The 19,909-nt window shown below is 46.3% G+C and overlaps 1 protein-coding gene across 1 annotated transcript in view; it reads right to left on the bottom strand.

Moving 5' to 3' along the window:
- Positions 1–19,909, bottom strand: part of DYNC2H1 (dynein cytoplasmic 2 heavy chain 1) — a 6,555,988-nt gene that overhangs the window by 5,719,061 nt on the left and 817,018 nt on the right. The window contains exons 8-9 of the mRNA XM_044072582.1: positions 10,433–10,567; positions 10,233–10,346 (exon numbers count right to left, since the gene is read on the bottom strand). Of these exons, the coding sequence (XP_043928517.1) occupies positions 10,233–10,346; positions 10,433–10,567 (249 nt within the window). The remainder of the gene's footprint in view (positions 1–10,232; positions 10,347–10,432; positions 10,568–19,909) is intronic.

Here is a 19,909-nt window from a genome sequence, read left to right as displayed (position 1 = left end):
AGCAATGGTGACCTTCGATACAGATTTCCCTAAAAAAACTTAGAATAGGAAACAGAGTTGGTAAGACTTAAGAAAAGATTTAGTCCTATGGAAGTAAAAGCATAACTGTCTATGAACGTCCAACAAGTGCAATTTGTACTCTCCGTTATTCTGAAAATTCGGGAAGAAAACGGAGATTAACTACCTGATTAATGTTTGATCCTGAAGCCACTTTGGGAAGGAAAGAGAGGTTAGTGCGCAAAGACACCCTGTCCTTATGAAATATCATATAAGGAGGTTTTGACCAATAATGCCTGAAGTTCCGAAACCCTTTTGGCTGATGTAATGGGAATCAGGAAAGCCATTTTCCATGACAAGAACTGTAGATCCACTGAAGCTGCAGGTTCGAACGGGGGAGAGGTAAGAGCTTGCAGAACCAGCGTACTATCCCAATGAGGCATTGGGTCCTTAATTGGTGGCCGAAGCAAAAAGGTACCCTTCAAAAAGGCTTTGCAACGCTTAGAAGAAGCTTTTGAAGCTGTGTTGTTGCCTACATGAAAGTTAGATATAGCTGCCAGTTGGACCTTGATTGTAGAAGAACAGGCGCCTTGATGAAAAATACTTGACAAAAATTCTAGAATCGCCAGAATTGGAGCAATTAAAGGATCTAGATCACGCTGAGATGCCCAAAAAGAGAAACGCTTCCACTTGCTGGAATAAACCTTCCGGGTAGAAGATTTATGAGCTGCAACCAATATCTTTTTGACCAGTGAAGATAACCCAGGAGTTCTGACTATCATGCGAACCAATGCAGCCAAGTGGTGAGATTCAGATTGACCAGATCTGGGTGAGGAATCCCTGAGGTATGAAAGATGAGATCCAGAGCTGGATCTAATGTCCAGGGGGGGCACACTACTTGAGTACACAGAGAAGGGAATCAGACTTGGTGAGGCCAGAATGGGGCATTTAGGATGATGGAGCTTCCCAGCCTGCGAGCTTTCTGAAGGAATTTCAGGATCAGAGGGAAAAGGAGGATAAGCATACAGAAGACCGCAGGGCCAAGCATAAACCAAAGCATTTCTGAGGACTTCCCCCTGTGGGGGGTTCATAATGAAAAACTCACTGGACATCACATTGGAAGGAGAGGCAAAGAGATTGCAGCAAGTCTGACCCCACTTTAGAAAGTTCTGTTTTGCTACTGAAGGATTCAGAGACCACTTGTAAAGCTTCAGGACACACCTGCTGAGCCTATCCGCAAGAATGTTGGACCTCACCAGAATGTGCATTGCCACCAGAAAACGGCCGGTGGAAATCGCTCACTCCCGCACTCTCATGGCTTCGCAACACAGGGGCTAAGACGTTGCTCCCCCCCTGCTTGTTGATGTACTAGACTACAGACATATTGTCTGTCTGGATGGCAATCATCCCAGATGAGAATGAGCTTGGAGAGCTTGCAATGCTAGGAGCACTGCCCTCATCTTCAGGACACTGATATGCAATTGAGTCTTGTGGGGAGACCACGTGCCTTGGACTGTCCTTCCCATGCAATGCCCACCCCACCCGAGCAGGGAGGCATCCGTGGTCACTGTGGTCAAAGGGGCAGGAAGAACAAAGGGGTGACCACAAAGAAGATCCAGGGATCGGAATCCACCACAGAAGAAAAATCCTGCATGTCCGAGATATGCAAATAGAGTGGGACAACAGTAGGTCTAGCAGGGACCACTGAACAACAAGGGTCCGCTGAAGTACCCTCATGTGTAACCAGGCCATGGGCAAGAGGGTGATCGTTGCCACCATGGACCCCAACGCCCATAAGACCAATTCTGCTGTCACTGAGTGAGTTTGAAGGATACAGAAAACATGTTGTTTTAGGGACTGCATTCTGTCTGAGGTTAGAAATACATTGGTCTGAATTGTGTCCAGCTGAGCTCCAATGAAATTCAGAACTTGAACCTCAGTCAGTAGGGATTTGTTGAGATTTATGGTTAAGACCAACTGGTGGGCTGTCTGGAGAAGGAAATCCCTGGCTTGACAAAGTTGATTCCTGGAGGGGGCAGAAAGGAGCCAACCGTCTAAAGCCCTGCAGCCGCAGGTGAGCCGCTACCACTGCCATCACCTTTGGTGAACACCCTGGGGGCTGTGGTGAGACCAAAGGGTAGCACTCTGAACTAATAATGATTGGCCCCCAGCCAGAAGCACAGGAACCTCAGAGCGTCTGTCCATTTTGATGTGGTAGCACGCGTCCTGAAGGCCAACCAAGCACAACCAGTCATTCTCCTGCAGGAAGGGCAGGAAAGATTGGAGAGTGGCCATCCAGAATTTTGTCTTGGCAAAAGACAGATTTAAGGTGGAAAGATCCAGAATGGGTCTAAAGTCCCCATCGTCTTTGGCACTAAAAAGAATCTGGGGGGACAGGCTGGATGACTCGCTTTTCTAGCAGCTTGGCAATTTTCAGTGCTGCCTCCTCCCTTTGCTTGGGTGGAATGTCCAGGAGGTGTCTGGGAGGGGGAGGTGTTTGAATGAAAAGGATTGAATATCCTCTGGATATGATCTGCAACACCTAATGACCATCTATGATGGACTTCCAGGCCATTGGGTGTAGTGAAAGTCGGCCCCCAACTGCCTCCAGAGATGAGTAGCCAAGCAGCCCCTCAGGGCTGCTGTGCAGGTCTGTCCGAAAAAGAATCTCGAGACTCCTAGTTCCTTGGGATCTCTCTACCTTGGGGGCGACATCTGTCAAATCCCCCTCTGCCTCTGGGGAAAGGTGAGTTCTGAGCAACCTGGGAGAAGCCCTGATATTTACAGAACCACATCTTCTTTGCACCTCAGAGATTCCTTGAAAAGCTTCACTGCAGGGTGGAAAAGTGGATTCCGATAGCAGAGTCTTCACGTCTTTCTTGCTCTGGACTAGAGTATCATGTACAGGATTTCCAAAGAGGGTAGAACTGTCATACAGGGCATTAGTAAAGATGCCTTAAAGGGCTCAGAGAAGGCACAGAGTTGGAGCCAGGAATGCCAACGCCTGTCCCGGCAGCTCTAGTGGCACCCTCGGTAGCATGAGAGAGAAGCCGCATAGCGGTGTTGACAATCGAGGTGAGGATGGCCATCAGAGAGGAGAAAACCTTTTTGTCCTCCACCGACATGGACCCTGGGGTAGTCTCTCTGACTAGGTCTCGCTGAAGTCTAATTACGTGTGTCATCTAGTTCAGCGCACGTACTGAGAACGTGGTTGAAGCATAAACCCAATTCCCAAAAAAGTCCATCGTCCCAGACTCTCAGTCTGGCAGATGGACCACGGAGCTCTCCTGCGTGAGATCCTTCTTGGTGGCCACTGCCACAACCATGGCACTGACTGGGGATCCCTTGGTCCAATAAATTCTGTCTGAAGGTGCACTAAGTATTTAATCCAAGTGTTTGGGGATAGGCTCCACCGTGTCAGGCCCCTTCCACATCCAAAATGTAATCAGATCCACTAGGGGATCCGTGGAGGGGACACCCAGGATGTAGAGGGTCTGCGGCAAATGCCTCCAGGAACACAGACTCGTCTGGGTTAGGTATCTGGGCAGAACACCCCAATCTCTGACGAAGGATCTCCATGATGTCTCCAAAGAAGACATCTTTGGGGGGGTGACTAGGTGAACTCTCCCCTCCCTCCAAATTGGTGTCCCCCATGAGGGACTCCGGCAGGCAGTGTTAGTACCGCCTTCTGCATGTGTGTTTTTGAGGCATCTCCTCAGGAGTCATCTCTGGGGAGGACTGGAAAATATCACTCTGTTCCTGTGAAGTAACTCCCTGGGGCAGAAAGGCAGCAGGCTTTCCTGGAGGGGCCAGGAAGGTGGAATCCAGACCAGATACATTGTGAGCCAGGAGAGACTCAGAGGATGAAAGTGTCAAGGGTCTCGACAGAACTGAGAGGTCCCTCTCTACCACATCAAAAGCAGAAGGAGAATGAACCCCTGGAGAGGGAACAGTGACTGAGTCAGTCACCCTCTGTTCCAGTGGGGGAGCTGAGCCTCCAGGCACCAAGACTCCGAGCTAGCTGCTCGGCTCCAAAAAACTCAGAGCCAACTTAGCCATGTCAGATCCAGAGCAGAGGCCATGGCTTAGAGAGCTGGTAGGCTCTGAACTAGTCAGAGCCAAACTGCTCAGGGTAATGGCTGGCATCGAGATACAAGGTGCCATCCTTAACGACCCCTCCACGCCGAGGGCCTCGGATTCGAATACTCCGAATCCAGGGTTCGGACTGGAGTGATACGGGGCAAAGGCAGACTGCATGCCCCAAGCCCAAGAGAGGGAGGGGGCAGGCAAGACTCCCATCTGGATCTGGGTGCAGATAAATTTCTGCATCATCCTGTCCTCTTCGGCGTCAGAGAGGCTGCGGGTGGACCTTGAAGAGGAAGCCACCGACACCGATCTAGAGAACCGGTAAGGGGAAGCTGACAGTGGTGAGTGGACCTGAGATGCCTCTAGCTCTGGGGAAAAGCAAGGGGAATGTAGCCAGGGGGAACCCGTGCCGGTAGCCGGGCGTGATGTGGCTAAAGGCTCTGCATGGCACAGTGGTCTTTCTCAATTTGTCTCGGGCCTTCTCCCCGTCCCCAGTCCTCTTAGCAGAAGCCAGGGCGCAGGAAGCAAAAGAGGCATCTGAAGCCACTGCATCAGCAGGGGCCTCTGCCAAAGGTGAACAGAGGAGGCTCTTCAGAATGAGTTTATTCCTCCTGTCGATCAACGCACAGGGATTGAACCCCATGCAGACTAAGCAGGAGGAATTGAGGTAGGGCACCCCTAGACAAACCACGCAGAGTGTGTGACCATCAGCAGGGGAAAGATTATGGCCACACTCCGTGCACTTATGAAATCTCGGTTTGGGTGTCTCCACCACATGGGTGGAACAGAGACCCAAAAACACACACATTAGGGTAGAAAGGGAAGAGAAAGAAAAACTGATACATTTTATTTATTATATATATATATATATATATATATATATATATATATATATATATATATATACACACACACACACATATATATATACATATACACACATATATATATATATATATATATATATATATATATATATATATATATATATCTACATACAAAAACCTGATGCCTGGGTGCTAAGTTAGAAAGCCGGAAAAGTGGTAAGGGGAGATAAAAAAGTAGGAAGATAAATAGTAAGAGGAAAACTACAACTTACCCAAAAATGTTGCTTAGAGCCCCGACCACTATGCGAATGCTGGCAATGCAAATGAGATTTGGAGGGAGACAGGAGCATTATGGGTAGGGGAGGAGCTTGGAGCTCAGATCAGATGCTGGGAATGGGGCCGAGTCAGATCTGTCTCGGATCAGGGAACCCACAGGCTGAAGAACAAATGAAGACAACAACTTCAGATCTGAGGTTATCACCGCAGCCATGAGACCCAGAGGACTGTGCAGGCGGAGATAGATGTATTTTCTACAACTTTCTTGACCTGTGACCTTACAGTTAGAACTTGATGATCTGGAAGGAAAGCAATGGCCGTCTTTGTGTTCAGCAGTGCTCCAATAAATTTCAATGTCTGAGATGGCTGAAGTTGTGATCTGTTGCAGTTTATGGTTATTCCTAGGAGAGCAAAGGTATGGAGAACCTGATATCTTGACTGTATGAGTTGATGCCTGGTCGGAGTGGTAAATAAGCCAGTCATCCAGGTAGGGAAACACTCTGCAGTCTGAGGTGTGCTGCTACTACTGCCATGCATTTGAACACCCTGGGGGCTGTGGTGAGTCCAAAGGGCAGTACTCTGAATTGGTAATAACTGGCTCCCAGCCAAAACTGTAGGTACTTCCTGGAGTGCCTGTTCGTCTTTTTGGGATAGGAGGTGTCCTGGAGATCTATCGAGCACATCCAATCATCTTTGCCCAAAAAAGGGAGAATGGACAGAACTGTGACCATCCAGAACTTGGTTTGACTCACAGATTTGTTTAGATTTGTGTGATCCATGATTGGCCTCCAGTCCCTTGTCTTTTTTGGCACTAAAAAGAACCTTGACTAAGTTACAGATCCTATCTGGCCTAGCAGGACCTCTTGGATGACTCTTTTTCTAGCAGCTTTCAAATATGAATTGCTGCTTGAGCCCTCTGACTGGACTGAACATTCAAGATTTTCCTGGGAATTGGGGGTGGAAGGGAAAATGGTATTATATAACCTCTGGATATAATCCTCTGCATCCAAGTATCTTTTGTTAATTCTAGCCAGGCTCTCTGGTGCAGGGATAATCTTTCCCTGACTGTTTCCAGAGGTGGACAGTCAGGCCCCCCCCATTCAGAAGCATTGGTAGGGTTTATCGAAAAAAGATGCTTGTGAATCTGGTGCTGCAGGCCACCTATGCCACAAGGGTGACAATGTCCACTGGAGTTCCCCCCTCTGCTTTTGGGAGCACTTTCACCACGTGTGTCACGGAATGGACCTTGGGATTTTTTTAACCACATTTTTTCAGCCACTTCACTGACTCTTGGAGAAGGATCTCTGGGGGGCCTACAAACGTATGCTCACTGCAGACAAGGTCTTAACATCTTTCTCACATCTGCAGAGCACTTCCTTCACTTTAGGGCCAAAAAGTGTAGTTCCATCAAAGGGAACATTGACAAAATTAGACTTAAGTGGCTCTACAAAGTTGCATAATTGCATCCAGGCATGCATCCTCAAGGGAACGCCTGAACCCACCACTCTAGAGGTCCCTTCCATAATGTTATAAATTAACCTATTGGAAATAGCCTGTAGAGTTACCAATTGAGAAATTATAGAATCCTTAACTTCTGCAGATACGGTTCCTGACAGAGTATTTGATAATTCTTTGGTCAAATCTCTCGGAGGTCTAACAAAATGTGTCAGGTAGTTCGGTGATTGTAATGTAAATGTTGCTGAAGCAAAGACATGCTTCCCCAGTCTATCCATCGCCCACGACACCCTGTTGGAGGATGGACAGTGGAACTCTTGTCAGCTAGTTCCTTCTTTGTGGCCACCACAATGACCACCATATCAATTGGAACCCCTTTTCCCCAAAACTGTTTGTCTATAGGTGGATCATTAACCTGTCCAATCTCTGAGGTATTAGCTCTATGGAGTCAGGCTCCTTCCATGCCCGCTTAGAGATCATGTCCACAAGCTCATCAGCAGGCAGAGTCACTCAAGAAGTAGAGGGTCCTGTAATGAAAGCCTCTAGGAGAACAGATTCCTCCAGCATAGGGTTGGAGGATGTCCAGCCACCTCTCTGTTTCAGGATCTCTTGTATGTCCCCAGAGGAGACATATTCAGGAGGTGACCGGGGGGACCCTTCACCTTCATCGAAATCCATGTCTTCAGTGGCAGACTTCTGCAGGGAGTCTAGGTGCTTCCTCTTGCACGTCCTTTTCCTGGGTACTTCCTCAGTGGGATGATCTGGTGAAGTCTCAGAAGAGAAAATCACAATTCCCTGATTGGAGACCTGAGGTTTTGGTACAGGGTGCCCCATGGAGAGAGGAGCAGCTTAGGCTCCAGGTGCTGGGGTGTCATGAAATGGGTGGGATCTGAGTGGGAAGCCTCTGTCAGAGCTACCAAAGCAGCAAACACTTTCTTTGCAGCCTCGAAGGCAGAGCTCAAAGGACTCCGAGAGAGACCCAGATCCAAGAAAACGGATTTCCAAATCGTCACCTCTCTCTGATTCCTTGGCACCGTCCCTGAGGAGGAAGCTGGAGCCAAACTGTCCAGTGCCGAGGCACAGAGGAACAGAGATGGCTCTAAAAAATTTGGAGTTGAATGCTGCATCCCGGACAAGGCAGGCAGGCTTCAGCTCCAAGAGCTCGCCTGTTCTGAAAAGATAGGAGGTCTCAGAAAATATGTCTGCTCATATGATAAGGAGATCCTCAGATCAGAGACTGACTGAAATGGACGACTAGGATCCTGTAACTCTAAGATAGCTGATGGAGTTAGAGGAGGAACTTGCAGGGGTGGTGTGCTGGAAGGTTGGACAACCTGAACCAGAGGGGTAGGTGCCGAGGGGAGGTTGCGTTTCATCTGGTGGTTGCGTCTGATCTGACTTTGAAAGAACTGGAGCCATTGAAACTGTCTGAGGTTGTAGCATCCGAAGCCACAGCCGGATCAGAAAGTTTTGTCTTTTTCTGTTCCGGGGATGAGACCAGAAGTTTGGCAAGTCTGTTTTCTTGAGGAGTCAGAGGAAGATTTTGATGATGTGGAGGGCTTTGACTTTGGAGACTGGGATATGGCTTCTCCAAAGAAAGATAGGGGACCTTTTAATATTGATTTATACATTCCGTTAATGCTCACGGACTGAATTCGTGAAAAATCAAACAATCCTCCTGTAGGTTTAACAGACCCAGGCAGTATTTGCAAAGGGACTGTGAGTCAAAAATACGAGCACGTCTAAGGGCAATGGATTAAAAACAGAAAAAATGAGGTTTGACAGTATAAACAGTAAAAACAGTAAGGGTTAAAAGGGTATAATATAAACTATGGAGAATAAACTGTTATTAGAAGGGTTTTAAGAAAAAAAATAAATTGTACTTATCCAATTGCTTGACCCAGACTGGTAGACCACATCTGTTAGCTGGAAGAGGCAAAAGAGATATGAGGTATTTGGCAAGGTGCAGTGTGGGTGAAGGAGAAGCTTGAGAGGGCTGGTGGCTGCGAGCTGAGCATCAGCAGAGTCAGAGCCGATGGATCAGATCCAAACCTATTTGTGTGGATAGAATGAAGATAGACAACATCAGATGTATGTATTACAGAGAATACTTCTTTCTCTCCATATAAAGCAGAGTACTTCTCTTACACTATTCAAACATAATCCAGATGAATGGATGAATACTGCGAATTTACCCCTGGCTTAGCACCCTTGCCCCTCACAGATAGGTGAAACATGTAAATGGTTTGCTAATCTCTGAGTTACCTGTATTTAAAGCACAAGGACGAAAAGCTTCGTGGGAATATTTGGCTAGGCTTCTAAAGATCTTCATGGATCAATAGCCTAGTAAGCCCCTATGAACCTATAATTTCTTCTCACAAATCCAAACAGCAACAGTATTATTTATAGTGGTATAGACTATTTATATTCATCTTAAAAATTGTTTTTTTTTTTCAGTTTTAATTTTTGTTTTGGCTTAAATTGTACAGATGTTAACTGTTCAACAATATATGCACCATAACAAATTTGAAGTTGAAGATGAAAGAATTGCAAAATTGAAAATTTAAACTGAGAATAAATGACAAACTGCAAAAGTAAACCCAGCACATTGGCACTGAGGGACAGTCCCCTAACTATGCTTCAAGCAACCCAAGTTTTATTAGCAGCTCATGCACATGACAACACTGGCAGGAGAGAATGGGTATGCCCATTCTGGGGGGAGGGGAAGAGGTAGATGCACAAAACCAAAATCCCTTGGAGAAGGGGGCAGCACTTCAGGGCCATCCTGTGTGTGGGCTTCTGGCTCACTATCTCATTGACTAGTGTAAGATCTTACTACAGACTGTACAACAGTGTGGTCCTGCAGGGGTTTAGAGATTACATACAAATATTATTATTGATGGGATACTGGTGATAGCACAGACCTCACAAAGTCTGCCCAAATGACCCTTCTGGATGGCTCCCACTCCAGTTGGTATGTGGACTTCATACATTAGAGAAGGAATGTGAGTGAGTCCAAAAGGGAGAATTTGTCAATAAGTAGAAGGGAGGAAAAAGCACCTAGAAAAAATACTGTAATAGGAAATTATGAAAATGCAGCATTAAAGTAATATCTGAGCATACTTAACTTAATGGAGAGGCAAGAAGAAATGCAGGAAGCATAAAAGGACTGTATCCAATTATACTTTCAAACTGTAAGCCTGCTGGCATCATATGAGAGATGGTCCTCAAATACTGCCCTCTACAAGACAAATTCTGCACTTGATTTAACACAAAGAATGATTACACATTCTGACAGTGGTAAATGTCAGACAATCCTGGTCAAAGAAAAGAACAATCATTGGTTTCAAATCTCAGTACTAACATCAGCATCCCATTATGGACTGTCAGGGCATAACATCAGCAGCTTCTAAAGTAATGTGCCAGTCTAAATTAATTATGAAAGCCGTTTCAAAAAATAGATTTTGTTGCTTCATTCCCTGAACTGACCACTACTATTTACCTGTTCTGTCATTCAGCACCCTTAGGTGATTGTATGTTGAACAACATTCACAAATGGAAAAAAGTGGCAAAATAAACGGCTTTACTTACCTGCTGTGTATTATCCTGCACACCTGCTAAGCATGCCTTTAATTTGCTTGCAATGTTCTGTTCTGTTGGTGCAATGGCTTGCTCAAACCGAGACACTGCTGCTCTCCATAAAGGCTTAAAACAACAAGTGAACACAATTAGGTTTGTAAAAAAATTAAACTCTGATTGAATAACCAGTAGAAAGAAAACAGGCACCATACCTCTGTATAGGTGTTACAATGCAAAGGATTCATTCCAGTAAATGGTTCAAACACTCTGGCCATGGATACAGCCTGTTGCTCTCCAGGGGGTAACATACGCACAAGTTGCTCACAAACTGTTCTAATGGTCAAAACCTGCAAAACAAACAATTTATATATTAGTGCAAGAGCAATACATTTGTACTGTACTCTTTCTTGCATTTCAGATCAACAACTCAGACATTACAGATGAAAAGTTTGGATCAGACTGTATTTTTTTATACACGTCTGTTGCTCATTCACACTAAAAAAGACCTGCCTACAGCATTTATATTCTTAGCAAACAAAACAAAAAATATACAGTATTTTTTTTATATAAAACCCCAAGAATGTTTTCTTTGTTTGAAGTGGTGTCCAGATTGCAATAACATGTGCTACGCTGCTTGCAGCAAAACTTCAGGACTGATCTTAGGACACCGACATTGTAACTAGAAGTAGATAACATAGGCAGTATCAGATGGACTGTGGCCACAAAGGGTGTTTAAGTTAATTCCTTAAAGAAGGTCAAAGAAGCTTGCTTCCTTTGCTAAACATCACTACATTAAACGTACACAGTACAGGCCGCTAAAACAAGATTTTTGTGATGCTTAAAACTCTGCTGGATCCAGCACCAGGTGGCATAAACAGATAGAAAAAGAAGTTATGTACTCACCATAAAGTTCCATGTGAGTTGTTCCATCTCACCTTCATTCTTCACTGATGGGTTCGGAGCCAATCCTTGGCTCCGACACAGCTGACTAGCAAGCTCAAAGTTCTCCAGTAGCTCGAGACCCAACCCCTTATCCCACAATGCACTGATGGAATTACCTCAGATCTTGTTTGCTGCGTACCTTATAGAAGTACAATAATTATTCTGCCTAGGAATGTAGACACATTCAAAAACCAGGATGAGACCAGCCTCCAGGTCAACTGCCAGCCAGGAGGGGGAAGGAGGGAGGGACGTGAGAATGAAGGCGAGATGGAACAACTCACATGGAACGTTATGGTGAGTACATAACTTCTTTATGTAAAGTTGTTCAATCTTGCCGTTCATTCTTCACTGATGGGTAGCGTCCCTAGCACCCTGATCTTGGGTGGCTCATGGAAGTACACTCTTTAGAACCGTAGAACCAAATGAAGCCCTGTCCCTGGAGGCCTTATCCACTTTGTAATGAGTTATAAAAGTGTGCAGTTTAGACCATGTGGCTGCTGCACAGATGTTGTCCAAAGGTAATTTGGCTTGAAAGGCAGAAGAGATAGAAATTGCTCTGGTTGAATGAGCCTTCACCTTACTAGACAAAGGCATGTTATGACAAGAACATGTGTAGGTGATACAATCCGGCAGCCACTTAGACAGGGTTGTTTTGGCAAGTGGTTTACCTTTCCTGGCCTCAGAAAAAGACACAAAGAGCTGATCTGATTTCCTAATGTCTTTTGTTCTGTCTAAATAAAATCTAAGCTATGAACATCCAGTTTGTGCAACATATATTCCAATTTGTTGGTGTGATTAGGGAAGAAAACGGGCAACTCAATGACTTGATTAATGTTAATCTCAGAACATACTTTAGGCAAAAAGGATGGATTTGTCCTGGGAGATACTCTATCAGCATGGAGCACCATATCAGGGGGCTTGATGGATAGGGCTTGGAGCTCTGACACTCTGCGGGCTGAAGTGATGACTACTAGGAAGATAGTTTTCCACAATAGAAATTTTAGTTCACAAGATGATGCAGGCTCAAAAGGAGGAAGAATGATGCAAGATAACATAAAATTCAAATTCCAGGGAGAGGAAGGTGTCTTCGCTGGAGGCCTCATGCGAAAAGAACCTTTTAGAAAAGCCTTAGACAATTAATGAGCCATAATATTCAAACCATAGATTCCTAGATGGAAATTACGATATAGCAGCTAATTGCACTCGCACCGTAGCAGCCGCTGCTCCTTTGTTGAAGATTTCTGTTAAGAATTGTAAAATAAACGACAATGGCGCTTGGTAAAGGTCAATGTTGTGGGAAGATGCCCAAATGGAAAATCTCTTCCACTTACTACGATACAATTTTCTAGTGGAAGGTTTATTGGAAGCCAACAAAATTTGACTAGTGTCATGGGAAAGATTATAAAGCCTGGCTATGCGGGGCATTGAAGCAGCCAAACGATTAGCTTCCGTGTCTGCAAGGATGGATGAAGATCCCCTGACGGATGTGTCAACAAATCCGGAACTGGGTCCAGGACTCATGGGTCTTCCATAATGTGATGGTAAAGAAATGGAAACCAAATCTGCCGAAGCCAATGAGGGGCTATAAGGATGATCGTCCATCCCAGCGACTTTGCTTTCGGTAAGAATTTGGGTATCAGTGGAATTGGTGGAAATGCATGGAGGAGACCCGGGGGCCAGTCATGGACAAGAGCATCCCTCGGGGAGTGACCTGGCGTGGGAATCAGGGCAAAATAGCTTCTGCATTTGTTGTTGATATGACTGGCAAACAGGTCGTAGGAAGGCTAGTCCCATTTGCAGAAGATCCTGTCCGCAATCACTTGTTTGAGGGACCATTCATGGGGCAATAAAATTGCCCTGCTCAGTCTGTCTGCTATGACGTTGGATTTTCCCGGGATGTGCATTGCTAACAGAAAGCGCTGGGATGACACTGCCCAATGCCATACTCTGAGGGCTTCTTGGCAAAGGGGATAAGATTTGGTCCCGCCTTGCTTGCTCAGGTACCAGACCACTGACATGTCTGTCTGTATTGCAATTGTCTCTAGAGGAAGAGAGTCCTGAAAGTATAGCAATGCTAGAAGTACTGCTCTCATCTCCAGGACATTGATATGCAGATGTAATTCTTTATCTGTCCATGTGCCTTGGGCAGTCTTTCCCCTGAAAAAGATCCCCCCACACTCTATCAGGGAAGCATCCGTGGTCACAGTGGCAACTGGAGGGGGGAGCATGAAGGGATGTCCTATTGTTTCATGAAGAGACGTCAACCAGCACTGAAGATCCTTCTTGCAGGAATTTGTTATCAGCATCATATGACTCACTGGAAGTTCTTGGTAAGACCATTGCATGAACAGAAGCCATTGAAGGATTCTCATATGCATCCTTGCTAATGGGATTGCTAAAATTGCTGCTGCCATCAATACTAGAACTTTCAAAACCTTTGCAGCTGGTGTTCTGTTCTTTGATATCAGGGACATGATGTGTTGGCAAAGAATACAAATCCTTTCTGGTGGAAGATGAAGAGTGGTGGCTGACGTGTCTAATTCTGCCCCTATAAAAACGATATGTTGCGATGGCAACAAGGCAAACTTTTCGAAGTTGACTGTAATGCCTAGAAAATCTCAGTGTGTTAGAGTAGCCTCTCTCGCTTGAAGAAGTTGATGCCTGGTGGTGGAGGTAAGGAGCCAATCGTCCAAATACGGAAATACCTGGAATCCTAGATGCCTCAGGTGAGCCGTGACTACTGCCATGCACTTGGTGAACACTCTGGGGACTGTAGTGAGACCGAAGGGCAGAGCTGGGAATTGATAATGATTGGCTCCCAGCCGGAAAAGCAGGTGATCTCTGGATGGCCTGGCCATTTTTATGTGGTAGTACGCATCCTTGAGATCGATCGAGCACATCCAATTGTCCTTCCCTAAAAACGGGAGTATGGACTGTAGCGTGACCATTCGGAACTTCTCTTTTCTCACAAATTGGTTGAGTCTGCTGAGATCCAAAATGGGTCTCCAGTCCCCTGTTTTCTTTGGAACCAAAAAGAATCTTGAGTAAGTTCCGAATCCTGTTTGGTCTGCCGGGACTGGCTGGATGACCCTCTTTTTTCTAGCAATCAGCGTACCTCTATTGCTGCTTGTCCCATGTGACTGGGTGGAACGTCCGGGAGTTTTTTGTTGGGAATGGGCTGGGTGGAGAACGGTATGAAATACCGTCTGAAAATGATTCTTTGTACCCAAATGTTGTTTGTTATATTTAGCCAGGCTTCTGGGTACAACGACATGTGACCCCCAACTGCCTCCAGAGTAGGACAGCTGGGCCTCCCTTCAGAAGCACTGGTAGGACTGACCAGAGAAGTGATCTCTGTCACCCTGGTGTTGCGGACCCCCTCTGTCGTGAGGACGGCATCTTCCATTGAAACCCCCTTCTCTGCCTCTGGAGGGGGCTCTCCACGTGTGTCTTGAAAGGCTCCTTGGGCTATCCGGAACCACATCTTTCCTCCCCTCTGACCTTTAAGAAAGGGTCTCGTGGGGGTGGAAAAACAGACTCCAACGGCAGACAGAGGTTTTCCCTCTTGCTCACACCTGGTCAAAGTCTCCTTCACCTTTGGCCCAAACAAAGATGAGACATCAAATCGGGAATTCGTAAAGGAGGACTTGAAGGGTTCCACGAAGGAACAGAGTCGCATCCAGGCATGCCTATGAAGAGCAATTCCTGTACCTGCAGCTCTACTCGAACCATCAGTTGCGTAAGATACGAGACGCATGGACGAGTTGACTATCGAACTGAGGGTAGAGAGCTGAGTAGCAATCTTGTCGGATACACTCGTAGCTACAGCACCCTGAAGTGTATCTCCCAACTCCTTAAGGAGATCTCTCTGCAGTCTGGTGAAATGTGGCAAGTAGTTCAATGATATGAGTGAGAAAGTCGCTGAACTGAACATGCATTTCCCATATCTACCCATGATCCTGGATTCTCTGTTAGGAGGATGGATAGACGAGGAAGTCTCAGACATTTCCTTTTTGGTGGCTGCCGCCACCACCATGGCATCAACAGGAACTCTCTTGGTCAAAAAGGACTTATCCACTGCAGCAGAAAAAGTTATTAGGCCTCCTAAGAACAGGTTCCATAGATTCTGGTGACTCCCATGCCCTACGAGAGACCAGATCCATAAGCTCATCATAGGGCGGAGATACCCAAGAGGTGAAAGGTTGAGACCTGAATGCCTTCAGGAGAACAGACTTGTCCTCAGTAGGGCTATTGGAATGCCAGTCACCCCTCTGCCTAAGAATTTCTAGAATCTCTGCAAAGGAGATGTCCTCAGAGGGGGATCTAGGGGACCCTTCTGATTCATCCAAGTCGGTGTCCGATGTGAGAGACTCCTGTGGGGAGTCCAAATGCCTCCTCTTGCATAATCTCTTCCTGGGAACATCTTCAGGGGGAACTTCTGGAGAGGTCTCAGAAGAGCAAGGAGCGCCCTGTGGGGCTACCTGAGGCTCAGGGTCTCTACGCTTGGAATGACCAGAGGAAACAGAAACTGACACAGGCACTTTAGGGGGAAAAAGATGCCAGACCTTGAGATGAGGAAGTCTTAGGAGAAAATACTCGCCTCATGACTTCAAATGCACCTTGGCTCCGATGAGAAGGGAGCGGCGATCTCCTCCCGCACCGAAGCTGTGGGCTCCAAGCCCGAGGAAGGAGCCAAGCTCAACCGAGCCGACACCCCGAGAGGAAGAGTTGGCACAGACAAGTCGGTGCGACTATCCTCCCCGGACCTGACCGGAGAGTGTTAGCTCCTTGAGTCCCCGTTCGGCACCAAGAATGTCCAAGCAGATGGAGCCGATGACACTAGAGCAGATGTCGGCGCCAAGGGATCCACAATCATCAGGTCGGCCTCCTCCGGCTCCGAAGGTCCAGTATGGCTCGGAGGAGGAGCAGACAATTCAACAGTAGTGGTCTTCGTCTCCGACGGTTGGGTCTGAGCCGACAGCAATTTAGTTAGGCCTGGTGCCTTTAAGAGTTTCTGAACCAGCCGGTCCATATCCAGATCGGAAAGGCTAACACAAGACCTGGAAGAGTGAACAGATGTAGCCGACTGGAGCAGTATAGATTGAGGTTTTTCGGCAACCAGTTCCAGAGCAGTGTCTCAGTTCCGAAAAGAACAGACTGTCAGCTCCGAAGGCAGTGGAGCCGAAGTCACCACACTTTCTGACCTTTTTCCTTTTTTAGTCCTGGATTCAGAGGAAGATTTAGACTATTTGCTGGCTGCATCCTGGTCAGACAATGCCTTTGAAAAAGGGTGTTTGATAATAACCCTATCAATTAACTTCCTCTTTCTTTCTGCAAGCACTATGGTGGAAAAGGAGTGACAGATACTGCATGACTCTTGCAGGTGCACCTCACCCAAACAGTAAACACACTGCACATGGGCATCCGTGACGGACATTTTCTGTCCACAGACTGGGCATTTTTTAAACCCAGACTTTGGATGTTTTTCCTTTTCTTCAGACATTTCACAATATCCAATAAAATGGAACACACTGTTTAACTATGAGATATTTAACAAAATTCTAACTAACTCACACCATACACACACAGCCCAAAAAGGCAACTAATAACGATATCAAGATAAATAGGATTAAGCAATCCAATAACAAGAATCCCAAAAAGGGAACACAAACAACTATAAGAAGAGTTCCTAAGGCCAAAGGGCCGAACGCAAAGAAAGATTTTACTGAGGAAAGGTGTGTGTACACAGAAAATTAGAAGATATGTACCTACCATAACGTTCCATGTTAGTTGTCTTCTCTCGCCTTCTTTCTTGCTGGATGGGTTCGGAGCCGATCCTCGGCTCCGACTCGGCACTTGCTAAGCTCGAGAGTCACTTTTACCAGCTCGAGGCAGCCCCATATCCTATGATGCAAGGCGGTAATACCCAAATCTCGTTTGGTACCTAGAGGGAAAACTACCTAGCATAAAAACTTTCCACAAAGGAAAGAAGAGCAATTAGCCTAAAAAGGCTGTAAGGGGAAACCAGATAACTAAAAACTAGAACTAACTGGTGCCCAAAGAAACAAAATCTTCCAGAGACAAGGGAGATCAAGGTCTGTCCAGGCAAGGGGGACAGGAGGGAGGGTCGCAAGAAAGAAGGCGAAAGAAGACAACTAACATGGAACGTTATGGTAGGTACATAACTTCTAAATGTTAAGTTGTCAATCTCGCCTTCATTCTTGCTGGATGGGACCACGTCCCTAGCACCTCTATCCTGGGTGGCTCAATGGAACAGACTCTTGAGAACCGTGGAACCAAAACTGGCTCTATCCCTGGAGGCCAAATCCAATTTGTAATGAGAAATAAAGGTATGAGGAGTGGCCCAAGTGGCTGCTGCACAAGTAGTATCTAAGGGTAGCCTAGCCTGAAAGGCTGTAGAAGTGGCTAGGCCTCTAGTGGAATGTGCCTTTGGTTTTGAGCACAGTTGTTTGCCCCTAAGTTGATAAATGTCAAAAATGGTGGAAGATAGCCATCTAGACAAGGTCACTTTGGAAACAGGGAGGCCTTTCTTATTCTCAGCATAAGAAAGAAAGAGCTGATCAGACTTCCTGAATTGCTTTGTTCTGTCCAAATAATATCTGAGTTGGCGGTGAACATCTAGATAATGTAATTTTTGTTCCGATCTGTTGGAATAATTAGGAAAAAATACAGGGAAATCAATGGATTGGTTTAAATTTGTTTTTGAAGCAACCTTGGGCAAAAAGGATGGATTAGTTCTCAAGGATACTCTGTCCTTGTGGAAGACCAAATATGGGGGACAAACAGAGAGGGCATGAAGTTCTGACACTCTCCTAGCTGAGGTAATAGCGACAAGGAAGAGTGTCTTCCACGAAAGAAACTTTAGTGAACATGAAGCAGCTGGCTCGAAAGGAGGAAGAATTAAGGATGTCAGCACTAGATTTAGGTCCCATTGAGGAGGAGGACTCCTGACATGAGGTTTCAGGAGAAAAATTCCTTTCAGAAAAGCTCTACAAAGCTTGTGGGACATAATGTTGTGATCTGCAAACCCGACATGAAAGTTCGAGATTGCAGCCAACTGAACTTTTACCGTGGAAGATGAAGAACCCGAGTGAAAGATTTCCACTAGAAAATCCAAAACTGCATGAACAGGGGCAGTAAAGGGATCTATGTTCCTTGATTTCGCCCAAAGGGAGAAACGTTTCCACTTGCTAGAGTAAATCCTTCTAGTAGAGGATTTAAGGGAAGCTACTATGATATCTCTAACGGGGTTAGAGATCATAGGAAGCCTGGCTAAGGAAGGAAGTGGAGCAACCAAGCTGTGAGGTTGAGAGAAGGAATGGACCGATGCAGCTGACCCGATTGGTGGATCAGAAGATCTGGCACTGGGTCCAGATGCCACGGCTGCACCAAAAGATGACGATGAAGGAACGGAAACCAAATTTGTCGAGGCCCAATAAGGGGCAATGAGAATCATTTTGGCTCTCAAAACAGTAGCTTTCTGGAGTACCTGTGGTATCAATGGAAAGGGAGAAAAGGCATAAAGTCGTCCCTGGGGCCAATCTTGGGTAAGAGCGTCTCAGGGGGGATGGCCCGGAAGTGGGAAGAGAGAGAAGAAGACTGGGCATTTGCTGTTTTGGGGAGTAGCAAAAAGATCGCAACATGGGCGGCCCCACTTCTGAAAAATCTCCTCCACTATAGATTGCTTGAGAGACCACCCGTGAGGCATGAGTATAGCTCTGCTCAATCTGTCCGCTAAACTGTTGGTTTTCCCAGGGATATGCATTGCTACCAGAAACTGATAAGAGGAGATCGCCCATTGCCAAAGTCTGAGAGCCTCTCGACACAAGGGGTAGGACTTGGTTCCGCCCTGCTTGTTGATGTACCATACTACGGACGTGTTGTCCATGTGAACTGCAATCGTTCCCAAGGGAAGAAAGTCATTGAGGGCTTGCAACGTTAAAAGTGCTGCTCTCATCTCTAGGACATTTATGTGCAGGTGGTATTCGAATGGTTGCCACGTCCCATGAACCATCCTGCCCTGATAATGACCCCCCCCCACCCGATCAGGGAGGCGTCCGTAGTGACTGTGGCTACCAGGGCCAGGGAAACAAAGGGTCTGCCCTGATGGACTTGGGGGAGAAGAAATCCACCAGGATAGGTGGTTTTTGCAAGTTTGTGTCACCAGGATCTGGTGACGCATGGGAAGCTGTTGGAAGGACCATTGGGTGAACAACATCCTTTAAAGGAGACGCATGTAAAAACGGGCCAAAGGAAGAAGAATAATGGCAGCTGCCATGAGGCCCAATACTTTCAAGCCCAGTCTGGCTTGCACCTTTTTGCTGGCAAGGATGATCCGCACATGGTTTTGGATATCTAAGATTCTCTGGCTTGTGAGGTTTGCTGACATCCGAACAGTGTCTAAATTTGCACCTATAAAAGTAATAGATTGGCAGGGCAATAAGGGGGATTTTTCGTAGTTGACCGAAATTCCTAATTGAGTGCAGAGATTTAGGGTGTAATCTCTGGCTTGGAGAAGTTGATGCCTGGTGGTGGCTGAGAGGAGCCAGTCGTCGAGATACGGAAACACCTGGAATCCTTGACATCTCAGGTGAGCCGTGACCACTGCCATGCATTTGGTGAACACTCTGGGGGCTGTAGTGAGACCAAAGGGCAGGGCTCTGAATTGAAAATGACTGGACCCCAGCCGAAAGCGGAGAAACCTTCTGGAGCGTCTGTGGATTTTT

Source organism: Protopterus annectens, chromosome 5.part0 (genome assembly GCF_019279795.1).
Source record: "Protopterus annectens isolate FY-2018-M chromosome 5.part0, PAN1.0, whole genome shotgun sequence".
NCBI classification, from domain to species: Eukaryota; Metazoa; Chordata; order Ceratodontiformes; family Protopteridae; genus Protopterus; species Protopterus annectens.
The sequence above is the reverse complement of the archived record's forward strand: the minus strand, read 5'-3'. Positions and strand labels throughout refer to the sequence as shown.